The following is a 25,528-nucleotide window of genomic DNA, read 5'->3' on the forward strand; positions in this document are numbered from 1 at the left end:
ACAAAAAAAAAAAAAAAAAATTAAAAGGAACTTGGTCCCAACACTGCAAAAAAACCTTAATACAAGATTCCCTTACCAGCGATAGGAGGGGATTCAGGTTTACAATGAATATATGTTCCACTAATACATTCTATTAACACCCAATTAAAAGTTCATAAGATAAAAAAGAGGTAATTCATAATGTATAACTAAATGTTCTACTTACTATTTTAGTTGCAAAAAAAGTAACTCCCCCCAAACATATTCAATATTCACAATGCAGCCAATTTCTATTTGAATCACCATTTGACTTTTAACCTGTCCCTACTGAAAGAGGAGTAAATGTGTGGCTGAATGAAGTTTTTACGTGTTTCTAGAGGAAAAGTCTACTAGAACATAGATCCTTCCTTCACAGGCAATATAATGATTCATTCAGTAACTGAAACACATTTGACATGGAAAGCCTAAAGGCAGCCACAATGTTGGCAAGTCATGCGCTAATTATTTCTGACAACAGAAAGTTTCTTTTCCTTCCTGGTAACCCTGTTTCAGGACATGAAGCCAAATGAAGCTTTCTGACATATGACTTCACTTGTAGATATGATGTGCCACCCCCATCCCCCATCTAGGTATTTGCACAGCTTCCAAACTAAAAATTCAGGACAGTCGCTTTAAACATAAACTGAGACTTGACTACTTTAAATCCATTCTTTTCCCTAAATGGAAATCTGACAAAACAGGAAGTACGTGGCAGTGTATAGGAGCAAGCTCTGTGGCTTACCTACTTACTGGTAACAGACTAGTTTCTCCTGACTATGTAATAAAATGCAGAACTTCACATTTGAGAAGAAAACAGACAAAAATTTGCCTTGGTTACCAAAGTTCCCTTGGCAATTTAGAGGTCCTAAAGACAGTATCACACAGTACATAAAGGATTAAGAAATGAGAAGATGGCTTTTATTTTTGTTATGTTCTCTCATACAAAAAACCCCCTCCATGTGCTGTCTGACCAAGATCTAAGCCACCAAAATTATACAAACACTGGAGGCAGTTTTAGGACTGCACATAAAATGAAGAAACAGAAATATTTAAAAAAAAAAGCTTGTTTAGTTTGAGGGAACCAACTTGGGAGAAGAAATTTTTATGTTTCCATAGGATTTAAGGTAGCCCTAAATACAAATAAATACAAATCCCTAAATGGGCCATTAAGTTAAGCAGACTCAAGACCACACTACCAAACATACTATTACCCAGCAAAAAGAAAATGAAACCAACTCCCCCCCCACCCCCATANTCCCCACCCCACCCCAATTCCACTGTTGTTCAACTAGAAGCATTTCCAGGTAACAACTTGTACCTTAACTTTGAAGCTATCACACTTAAAGAGTACAGCAGTGTATCAAAGGGCATAGTAACAGTTTAACACATGATATAAGGGATTATTATCTAGTCCATTCTTCCCACCCAAAAAGCAGGCTGAGATCCACAGTAAGTCGTGGAATCAATTTTGTCAGTACTAACAGACTTTAAAAAAACGTACAAGAGAAAATATTGGAGTGCACTGTACTTTGTTTTGTGTGTGGGCAGTACATATACACACACAAAATAGAAACTTCACTATAATGACATTAATCAGTGATCTTCCTTAGCTATTATTTCAAATACCTGTTTTACCAATGAAAGCAATTAGAATACCTGTTAACTAAAACAGTAAGTAGGACATTAAAGCTTTGTCAGAATATGATCCTGTGGGATAGGAATAGCAGCAACTTCCTGAAGTGCTAAAAGTATTGAGTCAATGCCTCATGGGTTGTTAAATATCAATCAGTTTTCCTTTCAGACACAGATACTAGAAGTGTGCTTAGGAATTCTTATTTGAAAAATATGGTGCTGGATTTAAGTATACGAAGAGCTGTAAATACCTAGCCCCGTGCGCTGTATCTCTAAAAGCAGACACTCATGCAGAGTAATCTATCCCAGGTCACAACCAATGAGAACATGCTTATGATTAGAACACAGAATATACAGTTTTCAAATAGAATGTTCTTATATTAAGATGCTTATTCAATCCAACATTCCACTGAACTATTGCAGGAATTCTGAGAATTTTTGAGCTAAGAGTAACATAATTGCCACTTTAGCTTCATGAATGCCTGATATGAGCCTGATATTTTAACTTACCTCATTTCCCACCATTCCCATTTCTTCTAAAGCTAGAGGCCAAGACCCTATCAACATTACAGTAACCAAAGATCAGTGTCCTTCTGAAATACCTCACCAACTTCTATTCTCTGATTACTCCTACTTTCATGCCCAGGGGCATAATGGTGATAAGAAAAATGTATTTGTAAAGTGAGATGACTGATTGAGCCAGGTGGTTTGTACATTGTTATTGGCAGCAGATGTACTCCTGGTCCTGGCCAAACTTTTCATAAATTTGGACCACGGGAAGATTGGTGGGTGGGCACATCTATGAAAAATCAACAACAGCAGTAGCAGCAACAACACCACCACCCCAGTCCCTCTGGTGGTTAATTAGATATACTACCTTTTAAAAACTGGCATGAAAACATTCCAGTGAAGATTCTTGACCTGTGGATAATCCCAACAGTGCTCTGCTCCCTACACTGAATCTGACTCAATTCCTAAAACCTCAAGTGATCTCATTTTAAGAAACTGACCAGGCAAGAGGCTCCTAGTGTACAAACACTGACAAAGCACATTTTTACTGGCATGCATTTGTCCATTAAGTATCACCTCTTAGCTTGCTGTATGTTTTACACACTTCCACTCCATACATAAATGAGTGCCTCCTAAGTGTCAATGCTTATGACAGGTTCTAAACTTACAAAGGTGGATAAGGTAGAGTTCTCTGTCTACAAGGATGTCCTAATTTAGTGAAGAACATGTAAGTGAATAAGAAGCTAAAACGTAATATAGAAAACAGAAATCATATTAAGAGGAAATACATGAAATTCACAGGGGCAGATAACCTAAAGAGGTATCAAGGAAAATTTCACTCAATAAGTAGTGTTTGTAGGGTGCCCGGGTGCCTAAATTGGTTGAGCATATGACTCTTGATTAGCAGTTCAGGTTATGATCCTAGGGTCGTGGGATCAAGCCCTTGGTTGGGCTCCATGATGAGCATGGGATGGGTCTTGCTTGGGATTCTCTCTGCCACATGCACTCTTTCTCTCTCTCTAAAAAAAATTAGTGTTTGAATATGTGGTGATAGGGGAACATTCTAGATTGTGGGGAAAATAAGAATAAAAACAAAGAACATGGAAAACAGAGTTTGCCTAAGGGAGTCATGACAGTTTTAGTGTGACTGTAGCAAATTAGAGAGAGACTGATATGACATTCAGCAAGGTCTAGAATGGGAGGCAAAGAGTCAAGGTGCTTTACTTCTATGTAGAAACATAATGTACTGTTTTAAAAGCTGCTGGAACGACAGATCCTACGTAACAGCATTATACATACTAATATCACCTAATATCTGAAGGCTTCCTAAATACTGGCATTGTTCTAAGCACTTTACATGTACTAACTCATTTAATACTAAACTGTCAGGGCAGCTCTAGTCATATTCTCCCTATTATACAGATGGGGCACAGAAGTTAACAAATGTGCTCTAGGGGCACCTGGGTGGCTCAGTCGTTAAGTGTCTGACTTTGCCTCAGGTCATGATCTCACAGTTCGAGGGTTTGAGCCCCGCGTCGGGCTCTGTGCTGAGAGCTAGCTCAGAGACTGGAGTCTGTTTCAGATTGAGTCTCCCTCTCTCTCTGACCCTCCCCTGCTCACACTGTCTCTCTCTCTCTCCCCTAGAAATAAATAAAACATTAAAAAAAAAAATAAAAAATTAAAAAAAAAAAACAAAGAAAAAAGAAATGTGCTCTAAACAACCCCTCTCACAAAACGCCTGGCCACACCTACACATTCTAATGCTGAAAGTATCTTCTTTGCTATCCCTAAACTACTTTAATTTTTTAAAAACATTTACTCATTTCTGAGAGACAGAGGATGAGTGGGGGAGGGGCAGAGAGAGTGAGACAAAGAATCAGAAGCAGACTCCAGGCTCTGAGCTGTTAGCACAGAGTCCGATGTGGTGCTTGAACTCACGGACTGCGCAAGATCATGACCTGAGCTGAAGTCGGATGCTTAACCAACTGAGCCATCCAGGTGCCCCTCCCTAAACTACTTTTTTTATGTTTTTTTTTTTAATGTTTTATTTATTTCTAGGGGAGAGAGAGAGAGACAGTGTGAGCAGGGGAGGGTCAGAGAGAGGGAGTCACAGACTGAAACAGGCTCCAGGCTCTGAGTTGGCAGTCAGCACAGAGCCCGACGTGGGGCTCGAACCCACGAACCGTGAGATCATGACCTAAGCGAAAGTCGGACGCTTAACCAACTAAGCCACTCAGGCTCCCCCTTAAACTACTTTTAAAAGCTATCATTCTAGAGGACTCATGGGGGGGAGGGGGAAGATGGGCATAGAGCAGGGCACCTGTGGGGATGAGCACCAGGTGTTATATGGAAACCAACTTGACAATAAACTATTTGTTAAAAAAAAAAAAAAGAAAAAAAAGCTATCACTCGAATGGGGACATAGACCTAAATCCTATGTAAGTAGCTCCAAACAGTTAATCTTTGAAAAATAAAAGATACTAAAGTTAAGGGATTAATAAAAAGCAATGAAAACATACATAAAACCACACATTCATTACAAATTAAAAATGCTAAAAACTTATGTACAAAGGTTTCTGAATGTATTACTTTTTCTTCCATCTGTAAAAAGATTGTCTTGTAACTCAAAGCTAGCAATATGATGGGAAAGTTTTAAATACCTAATTATGTAAATGAGACCAAAGATAGCCTTTTTAAATTTTTAACTTTATTTATTTTTATTAAGGGGGGAGTGTGGGAGGGACAGAGAGAGAATCCCAAGCAGGCTCCCTGCTCTCAGCATAGAGCTCTTAGAGTGGAGTCCAATACACGATCGTGAGATCATGACTGGAGACAAAATCAAGGGTCTGATGCTTAACCCAACTAAGCTACCCAGCACCCTTAAGAGAATCTTGATGTATATAACAAAGTGGCTCAAATTTTATAACCTCATATATTATCCCAAATGGATTAAGTTCTATGAAGACCGATTAAAAAGGCAAATCAGAAAGAAAAAGAGAAAAAATGTAATACTGTGATTGATACTGAACTATTACTTTAAAAAAAAAAGCTTCTTTTTTCTAAAACAAAATAATTTTTTCCTTGCTAAGTTGCAGATAACTTAACATTTCTTAAAGCCCTAAGAACAAAGGGCAGGGACACCAAGGGAGAATAACTTCCTCTTGAAGAACACTCAAAAATTAGCCTAGTCCATGTTTTGATATTTCTAATTGTTAAAAACCCTTCCTTACACTGAGCACTTTAATTTCATTTGTTGAAGTAAAAGTGGTTTCCAAAAACAAGATAATTAACATCTTTACTTAGATTTTAGGTATTTAAAGAATCTTGGCTAAATATTTATGTTCCACACACCTGTTACCTCTATTTTGTTAAAATTAAAAGAAAACACACAAAATTTAGTCCACTGATAAAAGAGGAAGGAAAAATATTTCACCCCATATATTTGAACAATTTAATGGGTGCCAGGGTGGCTCAGTTGGGTAAGTAACTGACTCTTGATTTCGGCTCAGGTCATGATCTCAGTTTGTGAGATCGAGCCCCAAGTCAGGCTCTGTGCTGACAGCATGGAACCTGCCTGGATTCTCTCTCCCTCTCCCCAGATCTCTCTCAAAACAAATGAATAAACATTAAAATAATTTTTAAAGCAAACATGTATTTTTGTAAGATGCTACCTTAAAGCTATTTTTTTCAATAATGAAGAACTGACTTCTCCTTAAATACTCTCTACACCCAATGTGTGGCTCAAACTCAACCCTCCAAGATTAAGAGTCACATGCTCTTCTAACTGAGCCAGCTAAGTTGTACTTTAAAAATCAGAAATAAGAAAGCCTTAATGGGGTGCCTGGGTGGCTCAGTGGTTAAGTGTCTGGCTCTTGACTTTGGTTGGGGTCACGATCTCACAGTTCGTGAGTTTGAGCCCAACATCAGGCTCCATGCTGATAACATGGAGCCTATTTGGGAATCTTTCTTTCCCCATCTCTCTACCTCTACCCCACTCAAGCTCATGCTCTTTCAAAACAAATAAACTAAGAAAAAAGGAAAAAGGAAAAAAAACTCAACAAAACCACTAAAATCTAATAGAAGAATGTAATTAGAAATCAAAATATAGAAAACAATGTAAGGTCTGGCATATGCCTTGTCCCAATTAGGGACTTCATAGGCACTTTGATAAAAGAATAAATGCTTACCAGACATTTCAAGCTCCAACTAGCATGTTTAAAACTGATTTCATTTTCCTTACTCATCAGTGGCTTTTTCCAACCTACAAAATTTGTTAACGTTATCAACTATCTGCTGTTCTTTAAAATCTTGAGTGTTTTGTTTTCTTCCTTATAATAAAGTAGAGATCAAATACTGTCAAGTCTTTTTTCCCCTCACAATCTCTTGCTCACTTATCCCCCCAACCCCCCTGTAGTTTCATGCAGGCAGACGTACTCCAACAGTATCTTAACTTTCTCCCTACTTCCAATTCCTGTGTCATTTCTTCAGTCACACTGGACACTGTTTCCAAATGATCTCCCAATAGTACATTTTATGTACATTATACCCCTCTGTGCCTATTCAAAAACTTGCCACAAAAATAACTAAAATTAAAAAGAAATCTATAAGGAAAAATATCTCGTAGCCACTAAATATTACTTAAAAACTCACTGAATTAAAAAATAAAAAACCAAGACTCATACATAGAGATCTTAAAGAGAGAACCTCTCTACTACTAAGAATCAGTAAGTGAAATTACAAAAAAAGGTCCCAATTCACTAGTTAACAAAAATATACAAGGAAAAGGAGTGCTCAACAAATTTTGCACTTATGAAATTAGCAAAAATGATTATAATTATACACTACCCAATGCAGGTAGTGGGTAATGCATGGGGAGGGTGACCATCAATCCTGAAAGAACGGTGCAAAACACTGAAAATACTGTATGCACACAGATGATAAATGTAGCATAATACTTAAAAGCCAGAAACCTAAATGGTCAAGAAATACAAAAATGAAGCTGGAGATAAAGCAGTTTGATAGACTACTTACACATCAAAATTATAACAGGGACTGTGTGGTCATACTGAATACTTACTACAATGTTAAAAGAAAAAAGAAAAATAAAATAAAGAAAAAACATGCATAAAGACAATAATATTTTAAAAATCTACTGTTGTGCGGGGGGGGGTGCCTGCGTGGCTCAGTTGGTTAAGTGTCTGACTTTGGCTAAGGTCATATCTCAAGGTTTCTGAATTTGAACCTGGTGTCAGTTCTGTGCTACTGGTGTAGAGCCTGCCTGGGATTCTATTTCCTCTCGCTCTGCCCAGCCCCCTTGCCCTTTCTTGCTCTCTCTCTCAAAATAAACATAAAAAAACAAAGCAAAGCAAAGCAAAGCAAAGCAACTAATGTGGGGCGGCTGGGAGGCTCAGTTGGTTGAGCGTCTGACTTCGGCTCAGGTCATGATCTCATGGTTTGTGGGTTTGAGCGCCTGCATTGGGCTCTATGCTGAATGTTTGCTCAGAGCTTTGAGCCTGCTTCAGATTCTGTCTCCCCCTCTCTCTGCCCCTCCAGTGCTCACGTTCTGTCTCACTCTGTCTCTCAAAAATAAATAAATGTAAAAAAAACAAAACAAAACAAAAAAAATAATGTTATCAGGGTGGGATTAAAAGTGATGGGTTTTAGTTCCACTGTGATTTGTTAGAATCTGAGAATAAAACAAAACGACCTTTATTTTCTGCTCACATCGCAGCTTTCAAAGCCCTCTAGAGGTTCCCAAACCTGTATAGAGGACAAGCACCCCATATAAGTGATGTGAAGCTAATTCCAGAAATGTTGACAAGTTGGCCTCATGCAATTTTCCCAATGCAATCTTTAGTCACTCGTTCTCTCTACAATGGTTTACTCACTTCTCCAAACATAACTTTATCTAATTACGTTCTCAGTCACAACTTTCTATCCACTAAGAAAATCAGAGATCTTCCTTTCTTCTCATTTTACAAATTCTCTCTCACTATCCCTGAAAGCCTTCAATGATCAACTAAACAAACTTCATTCTGCATTATATAACAATTTGGCTTTTAAAAAACAATTAAATCTCATTATATACTGAACTTTGATAAATCTATTATTCTTGCAACCCATGATTTAAATCTTTACGTTCTTTCTTTTATTAATAGTAAGCTCCTTTAGCACAGATCCTTGCCATGTACGAACATAAACAGATCCCTAGATCAGCTTGTATGCAAATCCTAAAATAAGCTATCACTCTAGTCTGAACTATGGCTGAAAAAAACCCAGTAGTCTATGCCTCCACACGGCCATAAAATCAGCAGTGACTACCAACAGGGCAAAAGACCACACAGGGATTGCAAAGATAGCTTTGTTACAAATAAGCAAATTTATATATAATTTTCCAAAAAATAACAAACCATTAGGAGAGCAGATATGTTAACACTGCAATCAATCTGTTCTACTTCTCAACAAAGACATTTATAGAAACTGTATGGTGGAACAAATTCTATCATTTTTCAGGATACACGTATACGTAACATACATATATAAACTATTAACAACTGTTCTTAATTACCAAATAAAAGGTAAATAAAACTGCATACCAGAAACAGAAATTTCAATAATAGATGCAAGTCTTTTGAAACTGGAACATGTTCCTTCATCTTCCCACAAAATGAGGTTTATTCTAAAAGACAAAGACTTCTTTTAGTTTTGAGTATGCCACAGTTTGCAGAACATAGGCTATTTTATAATCTCCTTAAAAATCAAAGAAACAAAAATTTCACTTCTAAACAATTTTGCTGATGAGATCTCTGTCACCTATTTTAATACAGGCTCAAAAAAATCGTATGTTAACAGTGTTCTGTGATTAAAAATCCAGAAACGCGAACCACATAAATGGGTAAACAAATCCATAGGAAATGTTCTAATTTGGGGATTTTTTTTTAACTATTTTTTTAAAATTATTTTTATTTATTTCTAAGGGAGAGAGAGAGAGACAGCATGAGCAGGGGAGGGTCAGAGAGAGAAGGAGATACAGACTCTGAAATAGGCTCCAGGCTCTGAGCTGGCAGTCAGCACAGAGCCGGACGCGGGGCTCGAACCCACGAACCGCGAGATCATGACCCAAGCAAAAGTCGGACGCTTAACCGACTAAGCCACCCAGGCGCCCCTAATCTGGGGATTTCAGTGTAAAATACTACCTCAAGTAGCTAATGTTAAAACCTCATTTGAAGCTTTGACTAAATAAATAAAACATTATGCTTTCAAAATAGCTTTTCATCACAGAAACCCCATTAAAAATTTTCATGATTAGGGGCACCTGGGTAGCTTAGTCGGTTAAGCGTCCGACTTTCGCTTAGGTCATGATCTCGCGGTTAGTGGGTTCGAGCCCCGCGTCGGGCTCTGTGCTGACTGCCAGCTCAGAGCCTGGAGCCTGTTTCAGTCTGTGACTCCCTCTCTCTCTGACCCTCTCCCTGCTCACGCTGTCTTTCTCTCTCTCTCCTAGAAATAAATAAAAATCTTAAAAAAAAAAAATTTTCATGATTCTGTTTTTATAGGAAACATTATTCCAATAGTTTGGATTCAATGGTTACAGAAAACAAATCAATCATAATTAATTTTCCCTCATTAATACCTACGAGATGGTTTAATGACTATTCAGTTAATATTCATCTACGGTCACCTTCCATTAAGAAATTATAAAATCCTCAAGATTCTTAAAGGGCTCTATAAATCTACACTGTATTAGCAATTACAAATCAATTCAATATTAGAACTATATGGAACATTAAAAAAAAATCTGAAAGCTAAAACAGAATCTTTGGGACATTTCAAGTTCTTAGAAGAGTATTACTGTTAAAGAAAACACTAAACTGATTTCACATATTCTACAAAAGCGCATCAGGTTCATAAGAAATACTGACAGAGCACCTATCATGTATCAGGTAGAAAAACATAACAGTGATTAGAACCTCAATTGCTTCTTGCTGGGAGTGGAGTCTCAAACTGGGGAACAGCCTAAGAACTGCAAAACAAATGTGATGGGAGACATACAAAGTACGGTGAGGGTACAAAAGCACCAAGAGAATGCACATAAAGATGGAAAACTTTAAGGAAGGCTTCAAGGAAACATAAAATTATACCATAAAAACAGTAGTTTTTAGTATCCTCTAAATGTCACTTCTGTGCAGCAAAATGTTAAACTATACAAATGCCTACCTATTTGAGAGTGAAAAATAAGTTAGTTTTAAATATTACTTGTAAGGTCCCATAAACATTCTTTTTCTTTTTAATGTTTTATTTATTTCTGAGAGACAGCATGAACAGGGGAGGGTCAGAGAGAGAGGTAGATACAGAATCTGAAACAGGCGCCCGACTCTGAGCTGGCTGTCAGCAGAGAGCCCATCGTGAGGCTCAAACCCGCAAACCGTGAGATCATGACCTGAGCCGAAGTTGGATGCCTACCCGACTGAGCCACCCAGGCGCCCCAAGTAAACATAAAAATTCTTAAACTGATTTAAAAAATTTTAATTCTACTGAATAATGACACCCAATAGAGAAAATTAAAAAATAAAGTGAAAAAAAAAACCCCCACAACAAAACAAATGGGGGATAAAATTAAAAGAAAAAGGACAACAAAAAAATGTGAGTACAGTAAAAGCAAACAAAGCTTTCTGATGGGCAGCTATACAAAGCCTTAAATGTAGAATTCTTTTAGCCTTGTATTTCCATTTCTAGGAATTTATTCCAAATAACCAGGAATGTAAAGAAAGATCTAGATGCCTACACATTTTAGCCACAGACATCAATTCTCTGGCAAAATCTTCTCTTAAACATGCACGAGGCTATCACTGTTATTATAGAAAAATTAAGATATCACCAAATTATATAAATTATAGTACATCTATCCTACAGAAGACTACGCAACCATGAAAAGTGCCTCATGGGCAAAATATTTCCCATGTTCCTAGTGTTTTCTGTTAAGAAAAAAATGAGTGACAAAATGAGCACGACTGAAGTGACCTTTACTTTATAAAATAAAACTGATAAAAAAAGAAAGACCCCTCTGTATTACACATAACTGCAACATAAACTATAACTGCCTTTTGGTGGAAAAAATAGAAGAGACTGGTCTTTTCTTCTTTGGACTTTCTAGTAATTTCCAACTGCCCACTGACATGCATTATTTGGATCAGACAGCAAGTTTTAAGTTGGGTAGTTGAATTATAGGTGATTACCCCTTGGGAAGTACAGCAGTATTGTTTTATAATATTCTTAAGGAAAAAAAATCACTTCTAAATTTTAAAATAGGGGAAAAAATCATGAAGATGTTCCTATTATTCTATAAAAATATTAAATACTTAAAATCCATAAATGGGAACTAAACAAATGGGTAAATTCATAAATATGTGCTAAATTTGAGATTTCATTCTATAATATCACATCAGGAAGCTAACTTGAACCCCTGTCAAAGCAAACGTCTTTCAACCACCATTCTTCCGTTTTGGATTTATGGCTCTATTGGTACAGCACTAGACTGTAAAGCTTTTCCAGACAGTCTACAATTCTAAAGATTTTTACAGACATTAAAACTTACCTCAGTAATACTTTAGGATATTTAACTGAGATTGTTTTCTTCAGACCAACTGCCAAAAAAAACCCACAATAAATTATTAAATCATACAACCATTTTCTTGGCTGGATCCCCAGCAATACAACAATAAGGTTCAAAACAGGGGTATTAGGAGACTTAAGTTTAATTTTTTTTTAGTTTGCTTTTATTCATTTGTGGAGAGAGCGAGCTCAAGTAGGGAAGGTACACACACACACACACACACACACCATGACACACACACACCATTACACACACACACACACCATGACCTGAGCGGAAATGAAGAGTCGGAGGCTTAACCTCCCAGGCGCCCCTAACGAGAATAAGTTTAAACAGCTATCCAGACCAGTTATGATTAGGTCACTCAAACAGCTACACTCCATCTTCTTAATAAGGAATTTCGAGAAAAATCACTGCAACGAATAAAAATTTTAGTTAGGTATTGAGTTTGAGTAAACGTAGTCAACGTAGATGATCGACGGTATTTCACCTTTTATTTTATTCTTTACAACAACTTGTCAATTAACGCTCCATTTAATGTGTTTTGTTTAACAGAACACAAAGATTCTAACAGAAGAAAATCAATGGCTGCGCTGAACAAAGTCCTACCAGGGAGGTCTTCTTATTTAAAGTGTTTTCAGTCGCTACAAAACCACTACTCTTGCCTTCCAAAAAAGTAGCAGAGGCTTCGTGCTAAGCGGCAACGCCGCCTGTCTAAGGTTAGAGTAGCAGGGTCTGGGCCAGCGGGTGGATTCGACAACCCGCTGCTCTCTGCAGTTTCCTCAATGCCTGATCGCGTGAGATGCGCGCGGAAACCTCTCTCCCGACGCAGATGGGTCTAAGAAACTCGCCTTCCCCGTGTTAATTAACGAGGCGCCCACCGTGCTGGCACTTGGTAGAGAATATGACAAGTTCCCGAAACGCACTTCCGAAGGGAGGAAAAACTGATCGGAGATGAGAATCCTGAAAACCTCTCGACCGGAGCGCCAAGGACCAGCCTGGTGAAAGAGACGTGCACGTCCCCTCCGCCCATTTCTCTCGCGCGGCGGGAGAGGAAGCCTCGCCCCCTTTCATCCCGCCCCCTGNCCCGTCCACTTCCGGTGCCGGTGCCGCTAAAGCTGCGCCATCCCCCAGTCACTCGGACAGCCGCAGCTTCCAACCGACCTTTTGACAGCTTCGCGACTCCTCCGACCTTCACTAGGTGCTGTCCTAGAGTGAACGGTGGATAGGTGCCGCACCAAAATGAACCTACAGGATACAGAGCCGGCTGTCGTCTCGCCAAAAACATAAAATGCGATAGAGCTGCGACCACCGCCGCTCAGACAAAATGGCGCCGAGAAGCCAGTTTAGCGCAGGCGCCTTGGAAAGACCCTGCCCCGCCCCCGTGCAAATCCTGGCCGCAGCTCCGGGTTCGGTTTCCATGGGACACTTCGCCGCCAATCCTCGTGCCGAACTGCTCTTCCTGACCCCTCAATTTACCAATCAGTGCTCAGTCATGCACATCCGGAGTCGTCTCAACCAATCACTTTTCAGAACCTGCTTACTCAATACCCAATTCTCCAGTAACGTTAGCCTTCGGAGACAGCCAATCATAAGTGGAAGATGTCCTACCTGCTGTTTTTCGCACCAATCCGTGAAGTTTCATAGCTACATCCAATGAGGACGGCAGGTAGCGAGCTCCAATCCAAAGCTCTTCGGCGTCACGAGCAGCCAATAGGAGTTCGTGTAGAAGCGAGTCTGCTCAACAGCTTGTTATTTGGTGGATTGTGGCAGTAAATCGGGCGAGTGGGGAACCGGGCGCAGGGACTGCCGCCGCGGCCGGGAGTGGTGCTGCCCGGACGGGGGCCCCCGGGGGTCAGTGGGGCGGAGGACTTGGAAGCTGACAGCGCGCACTTCACCCGCAGTTGGTAGGTGAGGAGAAGGGAAGTGGGGGGTACTGAGTGGACGAAGCGGCAGTAGCAGCTCGTGCTGCTGCCCGGGGTCCCGGTGCAGTTGGAAGCTTCGGAGGTGGGGAGGGGGTGCTGGGCAAGCGGTGCGGCGGGCGCAGGGCAAGGGGCAGGTCGTGGAGCAGCGGCAGCAACTGCAGGAACCGCCGCCGCAGCCTCCCCCTCGGCTGCTTCCCCGGGAAAATGGCTGTGGGGCTGGCCGCGCCGCTAAGTTTGCTTCCGCGCGATGAGAAGCGGGCTGCTTGGGGGAGCCGGCCCCCAACTCCGCGGCGCGTCCTCTCCTGTGCAGTCCGTGGCTGGACCCGAGGAGCCTGGGGCAGGTACCACTCTGGGCTGTACAAAAAGTTGAGGCGGGCGCGGGGAGGAGGCGGCGGCTGCCGCTGGGCGNCCTTTTGGCGCCGGAGGGGTTCTCGCCGCTCCCCCAGCTCCGGCGTCCCGCCTGCCCTCCGGGGGATCGGCTCCCTCCGCTGGTTAGGGTTCTGCCCCTCCCCGCTGGCGTTTGTTTACTTTCTTTCCTCGGGTCGCTCCCCTCTGTTGACTGATTCTGTGCCTGTCTTTCCCCTCCCCATGGTTCTAGCGACGGAGAAGATAGCTCGTTGAGCTGGAACCCCACAGATCGCCGGTGAAAATGAAGGTAAGTGGAGTCAACGCTGCTCCGAACCTCGTGCCCTGGCCACTGCTTGTCGTGAGGCTGCTGCTGTGGAATGTCATTTTTTTTTTTTTTTTTTTTTTTTTTTTTTTTTGCTACTCGAAATTGATTCCTCTCTTAAGCGGCGCTTTCTGAAAATGAGGACGTGTTGAAAGGGTGAGAAATGACCATTGTGTCTAATGCAGTCAGTCTGGCCCCTCTCTGAAGCAGTTAGCACTTTGGAAAGGCTGGTGCAGCCTTTCCATTGTTGTCCATTGGGCTAGTATTTTTAAACACTTCCTGTGTTGGCAACAGCCTTTGCAGAAGTAAAGCTTTTGTCCTGTTTTGGTTCTTTGGGGGATTTTTTGAAATTTTTTTCTTCCTCAATGCCAACATGATTTTCTAAGGAAGGAATATGTGGATTGTGTAAGGGAGATATCATCTCTTCTGTGAAATTTCGTAGCTAAGATATTTGAAGGTGAACTAAAGCTAATAACGTTTTGCTTTAGTTCAGTCGTTGTAGTAAATATTTTAAAATGTACGTACAACGTGAAAAGATACATTCTTTTGAAGACAGCTAATAGTGCAAACATCATATGTGATGTTTAAAGGGAAAGGAAGGTATAGCATTGTGTAGTGCGATGGCATTGAATGTTTCAGGTCGGATATTTATTTGCCAAAGTGTTCCTCTTAAGTCTCCATTTTTTGTCAATGCACTCACTTTAAAAGGTATTTGATTCCTTACTTATTTACTGTTTCAGTGTATTATGCTCTGCAACATAGCATTTTCCTAAAGTTTCTCTTGTTTTGCTATCTTCTGAAAATGACACATTACTTTCTTTAATGTTACTTGGAAAAACTTATTGGAAAAGGAAACATTTTCTACTTAAAAGTATCATTTTTAAACTGTACATTGTTTCCTTTGCATTGAGCAGCTTTAGCTCAATTGAATTGAGCCTATGTGAAAACACTTAACTTTTGAAAAAAAATAGACTTAGAAAAGCTATCATTCACTTACCGTCAAGATTAAAATGAATGGTAGCATGAAATTTTCCACGTCTTTCGATGTATCATTCTGATCATGGCCATTTGCTAAAAAGTAGATAGTGTTTAGTAAACCTTATTTTTTTCTATACCAAGATTAGTGTGATAAACTAGGTACAACTCCAAGTTTTGAGCCATCAGTTTGTATCTCTGCATTCATCAGCCGAATTTAGACTTAGATTTTTTTTTATGTGTAGCTTTTAGCTAATGATTCTCTCAAATAATGCTCTTCTCAAAAGGATTGGCTTCATTTCTTATCTATGCAGATACACTGTATCCAAGAAGATACTGCCTTTAATATAGTCATATTATTAAACACTTAATCTTGTATTGTTAGTGTTAATCTTAGTAGCAATATTTCTTCTAATTTGAAAACAGAATTTTCAAAAGGCCATGACTGAATAACTTAAAGTTTTTTGAGACACAATGAATATACCTTTTCTGGTTTTGGAGATCTCTTATTGTATTTTAAATTTATTTTTTTTATTATTATTTTTTTAAGTAAGCTCTACACCCACCGTGGGGCTTGAACTCAGCCCCGAAATCAGGAGTGGCATGCTCTGCCAACTGAGCCAGCCTGGTGCCCCTGTGGTTTTTTTTTTTTTTTCCCCTTAATGTATTCCTTTCTTAAATAAATTACAGAATTGTTGAAACATTTTATATCTGGAGAAAAAAACTATCATATTTCCCTTCTGATACTTCTCAGTTACTAAGAACTTAAAATGTTTTCTGTTGTCAGGATATAGTTTATGTAGTAAAGGAATGTAAGTGCTTGCTTAAGGGGTATTTTCTAAATTATTAATGCTAGTAATAAACAATATTATTAATATTCGTACTACTATAAATATAGAACTTTTTAATGAGGCTTGAGGTTGGAGTGTAGGGGAAAGTACTAGTGACATTCACATTTTATGTTCTTTCATCAGGCGGCGGATGAGCCTGCCTACCTGACAGTGGGAACTGATGTCAGTGCCAAGTACCGAGGTGCCTTCTGTGAGGCAAAAATTAAGACTGTGAAAAGGCTGGTAAAAGTTAAGGTAATTTTTTTTAATGCAACCTGGATTGAAGAGAGTTGGGGAGGGGGAGACTGCAAACCAACAATTTACTGAATCATGACTTGACTTAATGAATCATTATTATGTGAGAGCACTGTTACATACAAAACCATAGGGAAAGCACATTAAGAATCGAGAAACAAAGAACCCAAAATGAGAAGTTATTCCAAAATGCTTCTCTGAAAATACCACATTCATGAGACTTCCCTTTATTTGGCTCTCTGCTGTTGTGGCATGCTTACTTAGACTGTGATCTCTGTTTTCCCCTTTCATAATGTTTAGGTAAAGATGATTTCAAGTGACTAGGAAAAATCATATAGTGGGAATTGTTTTCAGGACCATGTCAAAAATGATTTAAGGATTTTATTTTTAAGGTCCTTTTATGAACAGAAAAAAGTCCCATTTGATTATTCCTGTACAGTATTTGGAAATACAGAAAAGTACCAAAAGATTAATACCCATCGCTTACCTCTCAGAAACTACTATTAACATTTCTGAGCTTTATTCCAGTAATTTTCCTATATAAATGTTTTTAATGATCTTAAATTACAAAAGTAATCCAAGTTTACTATAAACGTCTTTGATATTACAGAGCTATGTAAGAAAGTTCATGAGAGTCCTCTTTGATACTACTACAGAGAGATACATATGGTCTGTCAGATGCTGTGCAGCGCCTACCATATCAATATTGTTGTTATTGTTGTCATTAGATCGTGCTGTACTTTCAGTTTTGCAGTTTGCTTTTCACTTATATACCTGCTCTTTCCTACAAGAGTGAAGCACCATAAAAGGAGGAAATGTTTGACTTGTTCTATTCCCAACACCTAGGCTAGTGCTTGACACATAGTAGGCACTCAAAATATGTTGAATGGGTAAATGAACCGCAGCAGTTATTCTCAAAGTGTGGCCCCAGACTCACAGCATCCTCCTCATCTGGGAGGGAACTGAAACGCAAATTCTCAGGCCCTGACCCCAGACCTATGGAGTCAGAAACTCTGGGAGTAAGGTCCAGTGATTGTGTTTTTACAAGCCCTTCAAGTGTTTCTGCTGCATGTTGAAGTTTGAGAACCAGTGAACCAGAAGACTATGACTAGTGTGGTAGATAAATAGGATTATTGGTGATTATTGTAAGATTTGTGTTTAAATTCTGATCTGGTGAAAATTTTCTTCAGGTATTGTTATGATATCATTTGACATTTATTTCTTCTTTGTTTCACTTGGCCTTTTTACTATGTCAGCTATATGGGATTTGACTACTAAATATTTACTTGGACTTCTTTGAGAACTGAAACTTTCTGTTAGTATCGTGGCTCTTGATATCCTTACTTAATTTAAAGGCAATACAGTAATTGGGGAGGTCCTATCATGCATACATTATATAGAATTTCAGTTTTCATCTTTGGGTACTTGATCCATTTGAAAGATTACCTTGTATGTTTGGGAGGGTCTGTAGTAAAAAGGAATACTTATTTGTACGTGAAATACATATCAAGATTATTATTTAGGTTTACTTTATAAAGGACCTACAGAGTTTTGTTTTAATTTGTTCTGTTTAATTTGTGGGCACTAATGTTTGATACTGTTTTTTTTTAATACTTAGTGGCAGAACCTTTTATAACTTGTTGACAAAGACCAATGGAGGCAGTTTTAAACTTTTATAGCAATCACTTCAAATTATAAATCTTGTATAGTTTATTCAGCAAACATTTATGAAGTGCCTGTAATACACAGTGGCATTTGCTAGCTGCTGGGGTTATAGTGACAAAGGAGGATCTAGCCCTCAAGGAGCTCACAGTCAACGAGAGAGACAATAAACATAAATATTAGACAATGTAATAAGTATTAAAACAGAAGTAACCACGGGATGGTAAGAAAGCATAGATTTCAACATCATAAACGTGTTGTTTTAAAAGTAACGTGCAAATTATTGTACAAAAATGTCTTCCAGGTACTCCTGAAACAGGATAATACTACACAACTGGTGCAGGATGATCAAGTAAAGGGTCCTTTAAGAGTACGTATATTCTGCAGTTTAAAATCTGAAATGATGAATCACAAATACAAATTTTCCATTTGTAGTTTTACAATTTATAAGCATGTTAATCAGAAAACAAAAATACAAATGAAGTGTTATAGAGTTAGTATAAGTTATAATGTTACATTGGCTATACCTTAGTTTAGAAAGGTAAATCATCTTACAGAGAATACTAGTGTATATATAAACATGAGTTTTCAGCCATCTTTTGTTTTGAATCCTTAGATTGAATACTTTTTTTACATTGTCATCAGAGATATTTAGCCTGCTAAATAATATACAAGTGTCATAACTTTGAATCTTCTGTTGTTCTAAGTTACCACGTATGTTGACTTCACGTTCAATTTAGAGAGTACCTATATTGCGTTTTCCATCCATTTCTGGCCATTTGTTTATGTAATAAGTCTTTGTAATGTCAGAGTACTACTTCGGTTAATACCTGATTTACAAAGGTCTGGAAGCTGAAAGAGGGCCAACTGGTCCATCCCTCTTTCTCCAGGTGAACCTTTATCTAAAAGGTCCCTTAAATATGAATGGTTGAAATCAGTATTCAGTATTTCTGTGAAAGGAAATTGAAGCTATTTTTGCTATCTTACAGTTTTCTGATTCTTACGTTCCACAGTTTTCTTGAAGGCAATGTGAGGTAGTACAAAAGCTCTGAGATAATACTAAGAGACTGCGTTCTCATCCTCTTATCTGAGCCACAATAGTCAATGTGTAAAATAAGGGTAATAATAACTACCTTATGCCAAAACGTTTTGGGGTTCAGATTGCATGATAAATATATGAGCGCTAAAAATGATAAAGATCTAAGTCAATGTGAGGTAGAAGTATCATAAATATATTTATTTTAACCCAGGTTACATAGTTGGTGGGAGTGATTTGGTCTGTTTAAATTTGATAATGAAATTTCAATTTTGTGTTTTAGGTTGGAGCTATTGTTGAAACAAGGACATCTGATGGATCCTTTCAGGAAGCTATTATCAGCAAGTTGACAGATGCTAGTTGGTATACTGTGGGTGAGTAGTGAATTTAATACATAGGATTTAATTTGGAGTTGCATATATCTTTATTTTGTAAATACACTGAATCCTTATGTTGGCAGAAATATGTATTCTTTACTGTCAATTTACTTGATACCATTGGCTAATATTTTAATGATGCCTGCTGATAACAAAAATAATATCTCTTTGGTCACTTGTGGCTGTTTGATCCAGGAATGTACTTGAGGTGCCAGGGTGCACTCAGTTAAGAGTCCAACTCTTGACTTCGGCTTGGGTCATGATCTCACAGTTAGTGAATTTGAGCCCCATGTTGGGTTCTGAGCTGAAAGCACAGAGCCTGCTTGGGATTCTCTCTCAGCCCCTCCCCTACTGAGGCTCTCTCTCAAAATAAATAAACTTAAAACAACAACATCAACAAAAATAATGTACTTCTTTTTTAGGCTACCTAGATATTTCTTTTTAAGAAAGTTAAATTATAGGGGCACCTGGGTGGCTCAGTTGGTTAAGTGTCCGACATCAGCTCAGGTCATGATCTCGCGATTTGTGGGTTCGAGCTCCTCATCAGGGTCTGTGCTGAATCTTTGCTCAGAGCCTGGAGCCTGCTTCGGATTCTGTGTCTCCTTCTCTCTCAGCCTCTCCTCCACTCATACTCTGTCTCTCAAAAATAAATAAATGTTAAAAAAAAAATTAAAAAAAAAGAAAGTTAAATTATATGGTTTTCTTCCATTAGAAAGTCAATACAAGCTAGTATTGTAAGTAAGTAATCAGACATTTTTATTTTTCCTGTAATTACAAATAAGATTGCACAGCTGCAATATGCTGTTTGGAAGGGACGCATGCACCCCATTGTTTACAGCAGCGCTGTCAACAATAGCCATAGTATGGAAAGAGCCAAAATGTCCATTGATGGATGAATGGCTAAAGAAGATGTGCTGTACACACACACACACACACACACACACACACACANCTAGAGGGTATTATGCTAAGTGAAATTAGTCAGAGAAAGAGAAATTTCCTATCACTTCACTCATATGAGGACTTTAAGATACAAAACAGATGAACATAAGGGAAGGGAAGCAAAAATAATATAAAAATAGGGAGGGGGACAAAAACATAAGAGACTCTCAAATATGAAGAACACACAGAGGGTTACTGGAAGGGTTGTGGGAGGGGGGATGGGCTAAATGGGTCAGGGGCATTAAGGAATCTACTCCTGAAATCATTGTTGTACTATATGCGAACTAACTTAGATGTAAATTTAAAAAAAAAAAAAACTTAAAAACAAAATCAAAGAATATCACCATATTAAAAAAACAAATTAAAAAAATAAAATTATTTCCAAATAAAAAGGGGTTTAAAATGAAAAAAAAAAAAGATTGCACAGCTACAGTCTTTTAACATATTGTTGCCTGTTTTACATAAAGATAATACATATGTTACCACAAAATTTAAAGACTAAAAAAATTTGGACTAGAATAGATTGAAGACTATTATGATTACAGCTTAATTTTTTATTTTTGATCAAGTCAAGTCTCAGTAACACCTTTCAGGAAAGATACAGGTGCTGCTATGGGGTACCTGAGTGGCTCACACAACTGTTTGACTTCGGCTTAGGTCATGATCTTGTGGTTCTTAGGTTCAAGCCCCACATCAGCCTATCTGCTGTCAGCACAAAGCCTGCTTTAGATCCTCTGTTCCCCTCTTTCTCTGCCCCTCACCTGCTCACACACACACACTCACTCTCTATATACAAATAAATAAACATAAAAAAAATGTTCGTTAAAAAAAAAGGAAAGCTATATGTGCTGCTAATGTGAATGTGTACTTAACATTCCATGCATAAGCTTATGCTGGCTTTAAAAAACTTTAGTGAGTAATGACACATGTCTTAATACATGTAAACTAAAACCTAAATGTACTACTTATATAGTTGCTGTTATTATGTTGATAAGCATAGCAATAATTAAGATTTCCAAATCTACTCTCGGTACATTCAAACTACACAATCCTGTGGATAACATCCAATCCTTTATTTTATATTGAACTATATTTTATACTGTAGCATTGTTTGGTTTTTACATTTATGTCTTGGTATAAGTGGTGTAATTATGGTGTTGTGGTTTCCTTAAAGAAGGAAAGGAAATGATCCTGTAGGGTTACTTTTAGTTTATTTGATTTGTTGCTTTGGGTAAAAATCATTCATCTTCAGGTGATGCTCAAAGCTGTTAAGAACATGCTTTGTTTAAAAATTGTACTATTTGTGTCTTACTCTGTGGCTTCTATTAGTAGGAGCAATTTGTTGTATCTAATTACTATTTTCTAACCATTTTTATTCTTCTTGGACCTCCTAGAAAGTGGTGTTAAGTTCACAGTGGTGCTGTTACTCTGAATTACATACTTTTAGGAGTTTGGTTGTGGCTGTTGACAGTTGTTAGAGATTTAAAAACTAAGTTTAATGTTAACTCTCAGAGATTAAGTAAATACAATTTTATTGTATTAAACCAGTGATAACAATTATAAGCATTAAGGGGCGCCTGTGTGGCTCTGTTGGTTAAGCATCCAAGTTTTGGTTTTGGCTCCAGTCATGATCTCCCAGTTTGTGAATTTGAGCCCCACATCCAGCTCTGCACTGACAGCGCCAAGTCAACTTGGGATCCTCTCTCTTCTCTCTGTCCCTCCCCTGCTCATGCTCTCTCTCTTTCAAAATAAACTAAAAACAACAACAACAGCAACAACAAACCCCAGGCATTGATATGTGCAAAGTTATGCAAGATTATATGATGCATATTCAAATACTAATATTGTATCCTATTTGATATCTAATATCAAGGTGGCATCCACAGTACTTGTGAAGTTTTACTGATACAGTGTTTATGGTTCTGCAGACCCGATAGTTCTCAGGTTTTCACATTTGGGGCTTCTGCATTCCAGAATAGCAGATCTTTATCCTTTCCGTGAATGGCATTTTAGCATTTCTAAAAGCTAGTTGCTACTGAGCTTTCTCTGTGGTGATTTTCTATGATGAGTAATTACAGAAGAAACTGTATAATTCTTTTTCTGAAAGAGCTTAGCATCTTAATTACATGTAATTCGTGTATCAAGCATTAGTGTACATAAGAATCAGTTGGTGTTTGTTTAAAAAATGAAGATTTGAGGACTCCAGATCTCTTCAATTTAGTAGGTCAGGGGATGGCAACCCAAGAATCTTTCTTTGTATAATTACATTGGGTGAATTTAATGCAGGTAAAACACATTTAGTAAAATAGTCCATACTTAGAAAAACAGAGACTTATTCAAGAGAAAAATTCATCTGTGTAATGACAGCAAGTGACCTAAAAATTTAAGAGTTGAGAGGCACTATTCACTTATGTTCAATATATCATTGTGCTATAAAGAATATTTAAATATTGAAGGATGTAGCCCACATAAGAATGATTAGAGTGTAATGAGTCTAAAAGATGACAAAACAAAATGTGTCCTCTTTCATAGTTCATGACCTTCTATATTTTTCTTTAATCAATTAAGTGACCTACTACCTGTTGGGTTTAATTCCTCTTTTCTGAAATTTTTCTTGATTTCTAATTCCTAGTGAAGTGTTATATAGGTAGAATCAGAAAGTTCTACAAAGTATTAATATCCATATTTTTTATTTTAAGAGATGTCAAAATTGGATACCACACTACTGGTTTGGATCAAATAAGTAAGAGTTATGATCATTGATGATCAAAAGTCACCTAATGAGTCTGATAAACTTATGTAACCTAGGTATTTTTCTTATGATAGCTGAATAACCTACTTTGAAATAGATCATAGATCTAATACAACCTAATTATTAAAAATCTAATAATACCTTCCTCTCTAATGTTGAATAATAAGTGGCTTGAGCTTATGGATTTTTTCTTTTTTGAGCTTTGGAAATATTTCCTCTTCCTATCATAAAACAGTGCTTCCTAGCATAGTTTATTCAATTGGCAGTTCTTATCTTTGCATTAAAGATAAGGAATCTGTAATGTATGGAAGTGTATGGTTACTGCTCTAGTGATTCAAAAGGTATTAATTGGGATTGGAATTTGTATCTCCACTTGAATGTTGCCATTAACTCCTGGTAAATACAGCTGTCCATAAGACATTCTAAAACTGCTCTTCTTTTGCCTTTTTGGAATATAAAAATAACACGTTATACTTGAAAAATGAGGGAAATGTAAAGGACAGAATTATTAATTTTAGTAATTCACATATAAAATGTATATTCACATATACAATATATAAAACTTTACACTGAAATCTGTTTTATTATTTATATATCTTTGTGACAAATGCTTATTAAGAATCTGGATTTTTTCATGTTTTCTGGTTACTATTTTGTACATCAGTTTTATCAGATCTCATGGAAGTTATGGTTAATGGCCTGGAGGAGGTTTAGCTTAAACTGGTGAATGGACTGACTTTTGTAGATCTGTTGCAGGCTTACAAGGCTTTTTAAAATTTTTAATGTTTGTTTATTTTGAGAGAGAGTATGCATAAGCAGGGCAGAGAGAGAGGGAGAGACAGAATCTCAAGGAGGCTCCATGCTGTCAGCGCAGAGCTCAACTGGGGGCTTGAACTTAAGAACTGTGAGCTCCTGACCTGACCCGAAATCTGGAAGACTTAACCAACTGAGCTACCCAGGTGTTCCAAGGCTTTTTAATTTAGTTCGAACCTCTTATGGCAAGTGTTTTTATAACCAGAATCAACCACAAATGTTTTCAAAACAAGGTGGTTATTCTGCTGACTAGAAAATCATTAAGAAAATACTAAGTAACAAAGAAATCTTTGCATTCCTGTGATGTGCTTTAACCTATTGCTTAAATGGCCTTTGGTAAGACTTAGCATTCCCATGATATTTTGTTACTATCAATATACATTTGAGTGCTGATTTCTTCGGTTTCTTGATTTCTGAAGTTTTTTACCTTGGCTGCAGAGGGACTTCTGTATCACAAGTGATTTTATGTAACAAAACTATTGGTTTTACCTAGAGTGTGTAATTTTAAAGTTTTTATTCCACTATGTGAAATGTTTTAATTAATATATAAATTTTATTAATTTTAACCGTTATACACAGATACAACAATATTTTCCTTTTGTAAAGCTAGAATTCTTCACTTCTCTCCTGTGTTCATTTTATGCCTCTGCCTCATACCTATTTATTATGCATTTTGATTCCTCCTTAATAAAACTGTAGCTCATTGTTTAGTCTTCTCATTCTCAATTTCTTTATAAAAGAGGATAGTGATTCCTACCTGGCAGAGGCTGCTGTGAAGATTAGGACATGGTAGAAGCTTAATAAGTGATAGCCAATTATATCTTCGGAGAGATAAAGTTAATTTACTATTGTTATCTTACTATCGTCCAGCATCTAACAGAGCTATTTTCATAGGTAGATCTTTTTGTATTTAGTAGTTAAATAGATCCCTGTTGCTTTTGTTTCTTTTAATTCTAACAGTGTAAAGGTAGGCTTTGTATATTTGTTTGCATTAGCATGGTTTTGTCTAGTCTGATCAATTATTGAGAGTCTCAGCTTTGTCATTTTCCTCAAATTAAGTTTTAGTATTTATATGTGACATAATAACAGAGATACCACTTTTGTATGGTTTTGTACTCAGTAGTCGATACCATTTTGGGCAAGTAGAAAACATTTCATAGAATTACTAAATCCTTATAGTCTGACTTTTTCCTCTTGGCATACTGTAGTAAACATATTGAATTTTAAGAAAGCTAAATATACTGTATACACCAGTTAATTATTTCACTCTTATCAAAATGCCAGTCACTCTTCAGTGCCTACAAATTTGGTGTTCTTTTGGATGATAACTTCTAACATGGAAGTTATAGAGGAAACTTGTTCTAAATGGAACTTCCTCATATTTTTGATAATCAGGGATGCCTTGATTATTATTAGGTTCACTGTGTTGTTGGGGTTTCTATGTGTCTTTCAGAAAATCTTGAGAAGTTATATAGCTTTTTAGACTTGTATAAAGTACTCAGGTACATACCTCTATATAGT

General features: G+C 37.6%; 1 protein-coding gene and 1 long non-coding RNA gene across 4 annotated transcripts in view; one reads left to right on the top strand and one right to left on the bottom strand.

Annotated features, from left to right (window-relative positions):
* Nucleotides 1-12,836, bottom strand: part of LOC144235173 (uncharacterized) — a 17,788-nt gene extending 4,952 nt beyond the window's left edge. Inside the window, exons 1-2 of the long non-coding RNA XR_013336161.1 lie at nucleotides 11,753-12,836; nucleotides 8,757-8,839 (exon numbers count right to left, since the gene is read on the bottom strand). This is a non-coding gene — a long non-coding RNA (uncharacterized LOC144235173). The remainder of the gene's footprint in view (nucleotides 1-8,756; nucleotides 8,840-11,752) is intronic.
* Nucleotides 12,837-13,515: 679 nt separating this feature from the next.
* Nucleotides 13,516-25,528, top strand: part of ARID4A (AT-rich interaction domain 4A) — a 64,629-nt gene continuing 52,616 nt past the window's right edge. For 2 of the 3 annotated variants that reach the window (XM_077768612.1, XM_077768628.1), the window contains exons 1-5: nucleotides 13,516-13,677; nucleotides 14,294-14,350; nucleotides 16,315-16,425; nucleotides 18,392-18,457; nucleotides 19,407-19,497. In XM_077768612.1, coding sequence (XP_077624738.1) covers nucleotides 14,345-14,350; nucleotides 16,315-16,425; nucleotides 18,392-18,457; nucleotides 19,407-19,497 — 274 coding nt within the window. In that variant the 5' untranslated portion in view covers nucleotides 13,516-13,677; nucleotides 14,294-14,344. Of the gene's footprint in view, nucleotides 13,682-14,293; nucleotides 14,351-16,314; nucleotides 16,426-18,391; nucleotides 18,458-19,406; nucleotides 19,498-25,528 lie in introns of all 3 variants that reach the window. The other variant, XM_077768619.1, reaches the window with a different exon arrangement.

The sequence above is a fragment of the Crocuta crocuta genome, unplaced genomic scaffold (genome assembly GCF_008692635.1).
Source record: "Crocuta crocuta isolate KB4526 unplaced genomic scaffold, BGI_CrCroc_1.0 scaffold10, whole genome shotgun sequence".
NCBI lineage: Eukaryota > Metazoa > Chordata > Mammalia > Carnivora > Hyaenidae > Crocuta > Crocuta crocuta.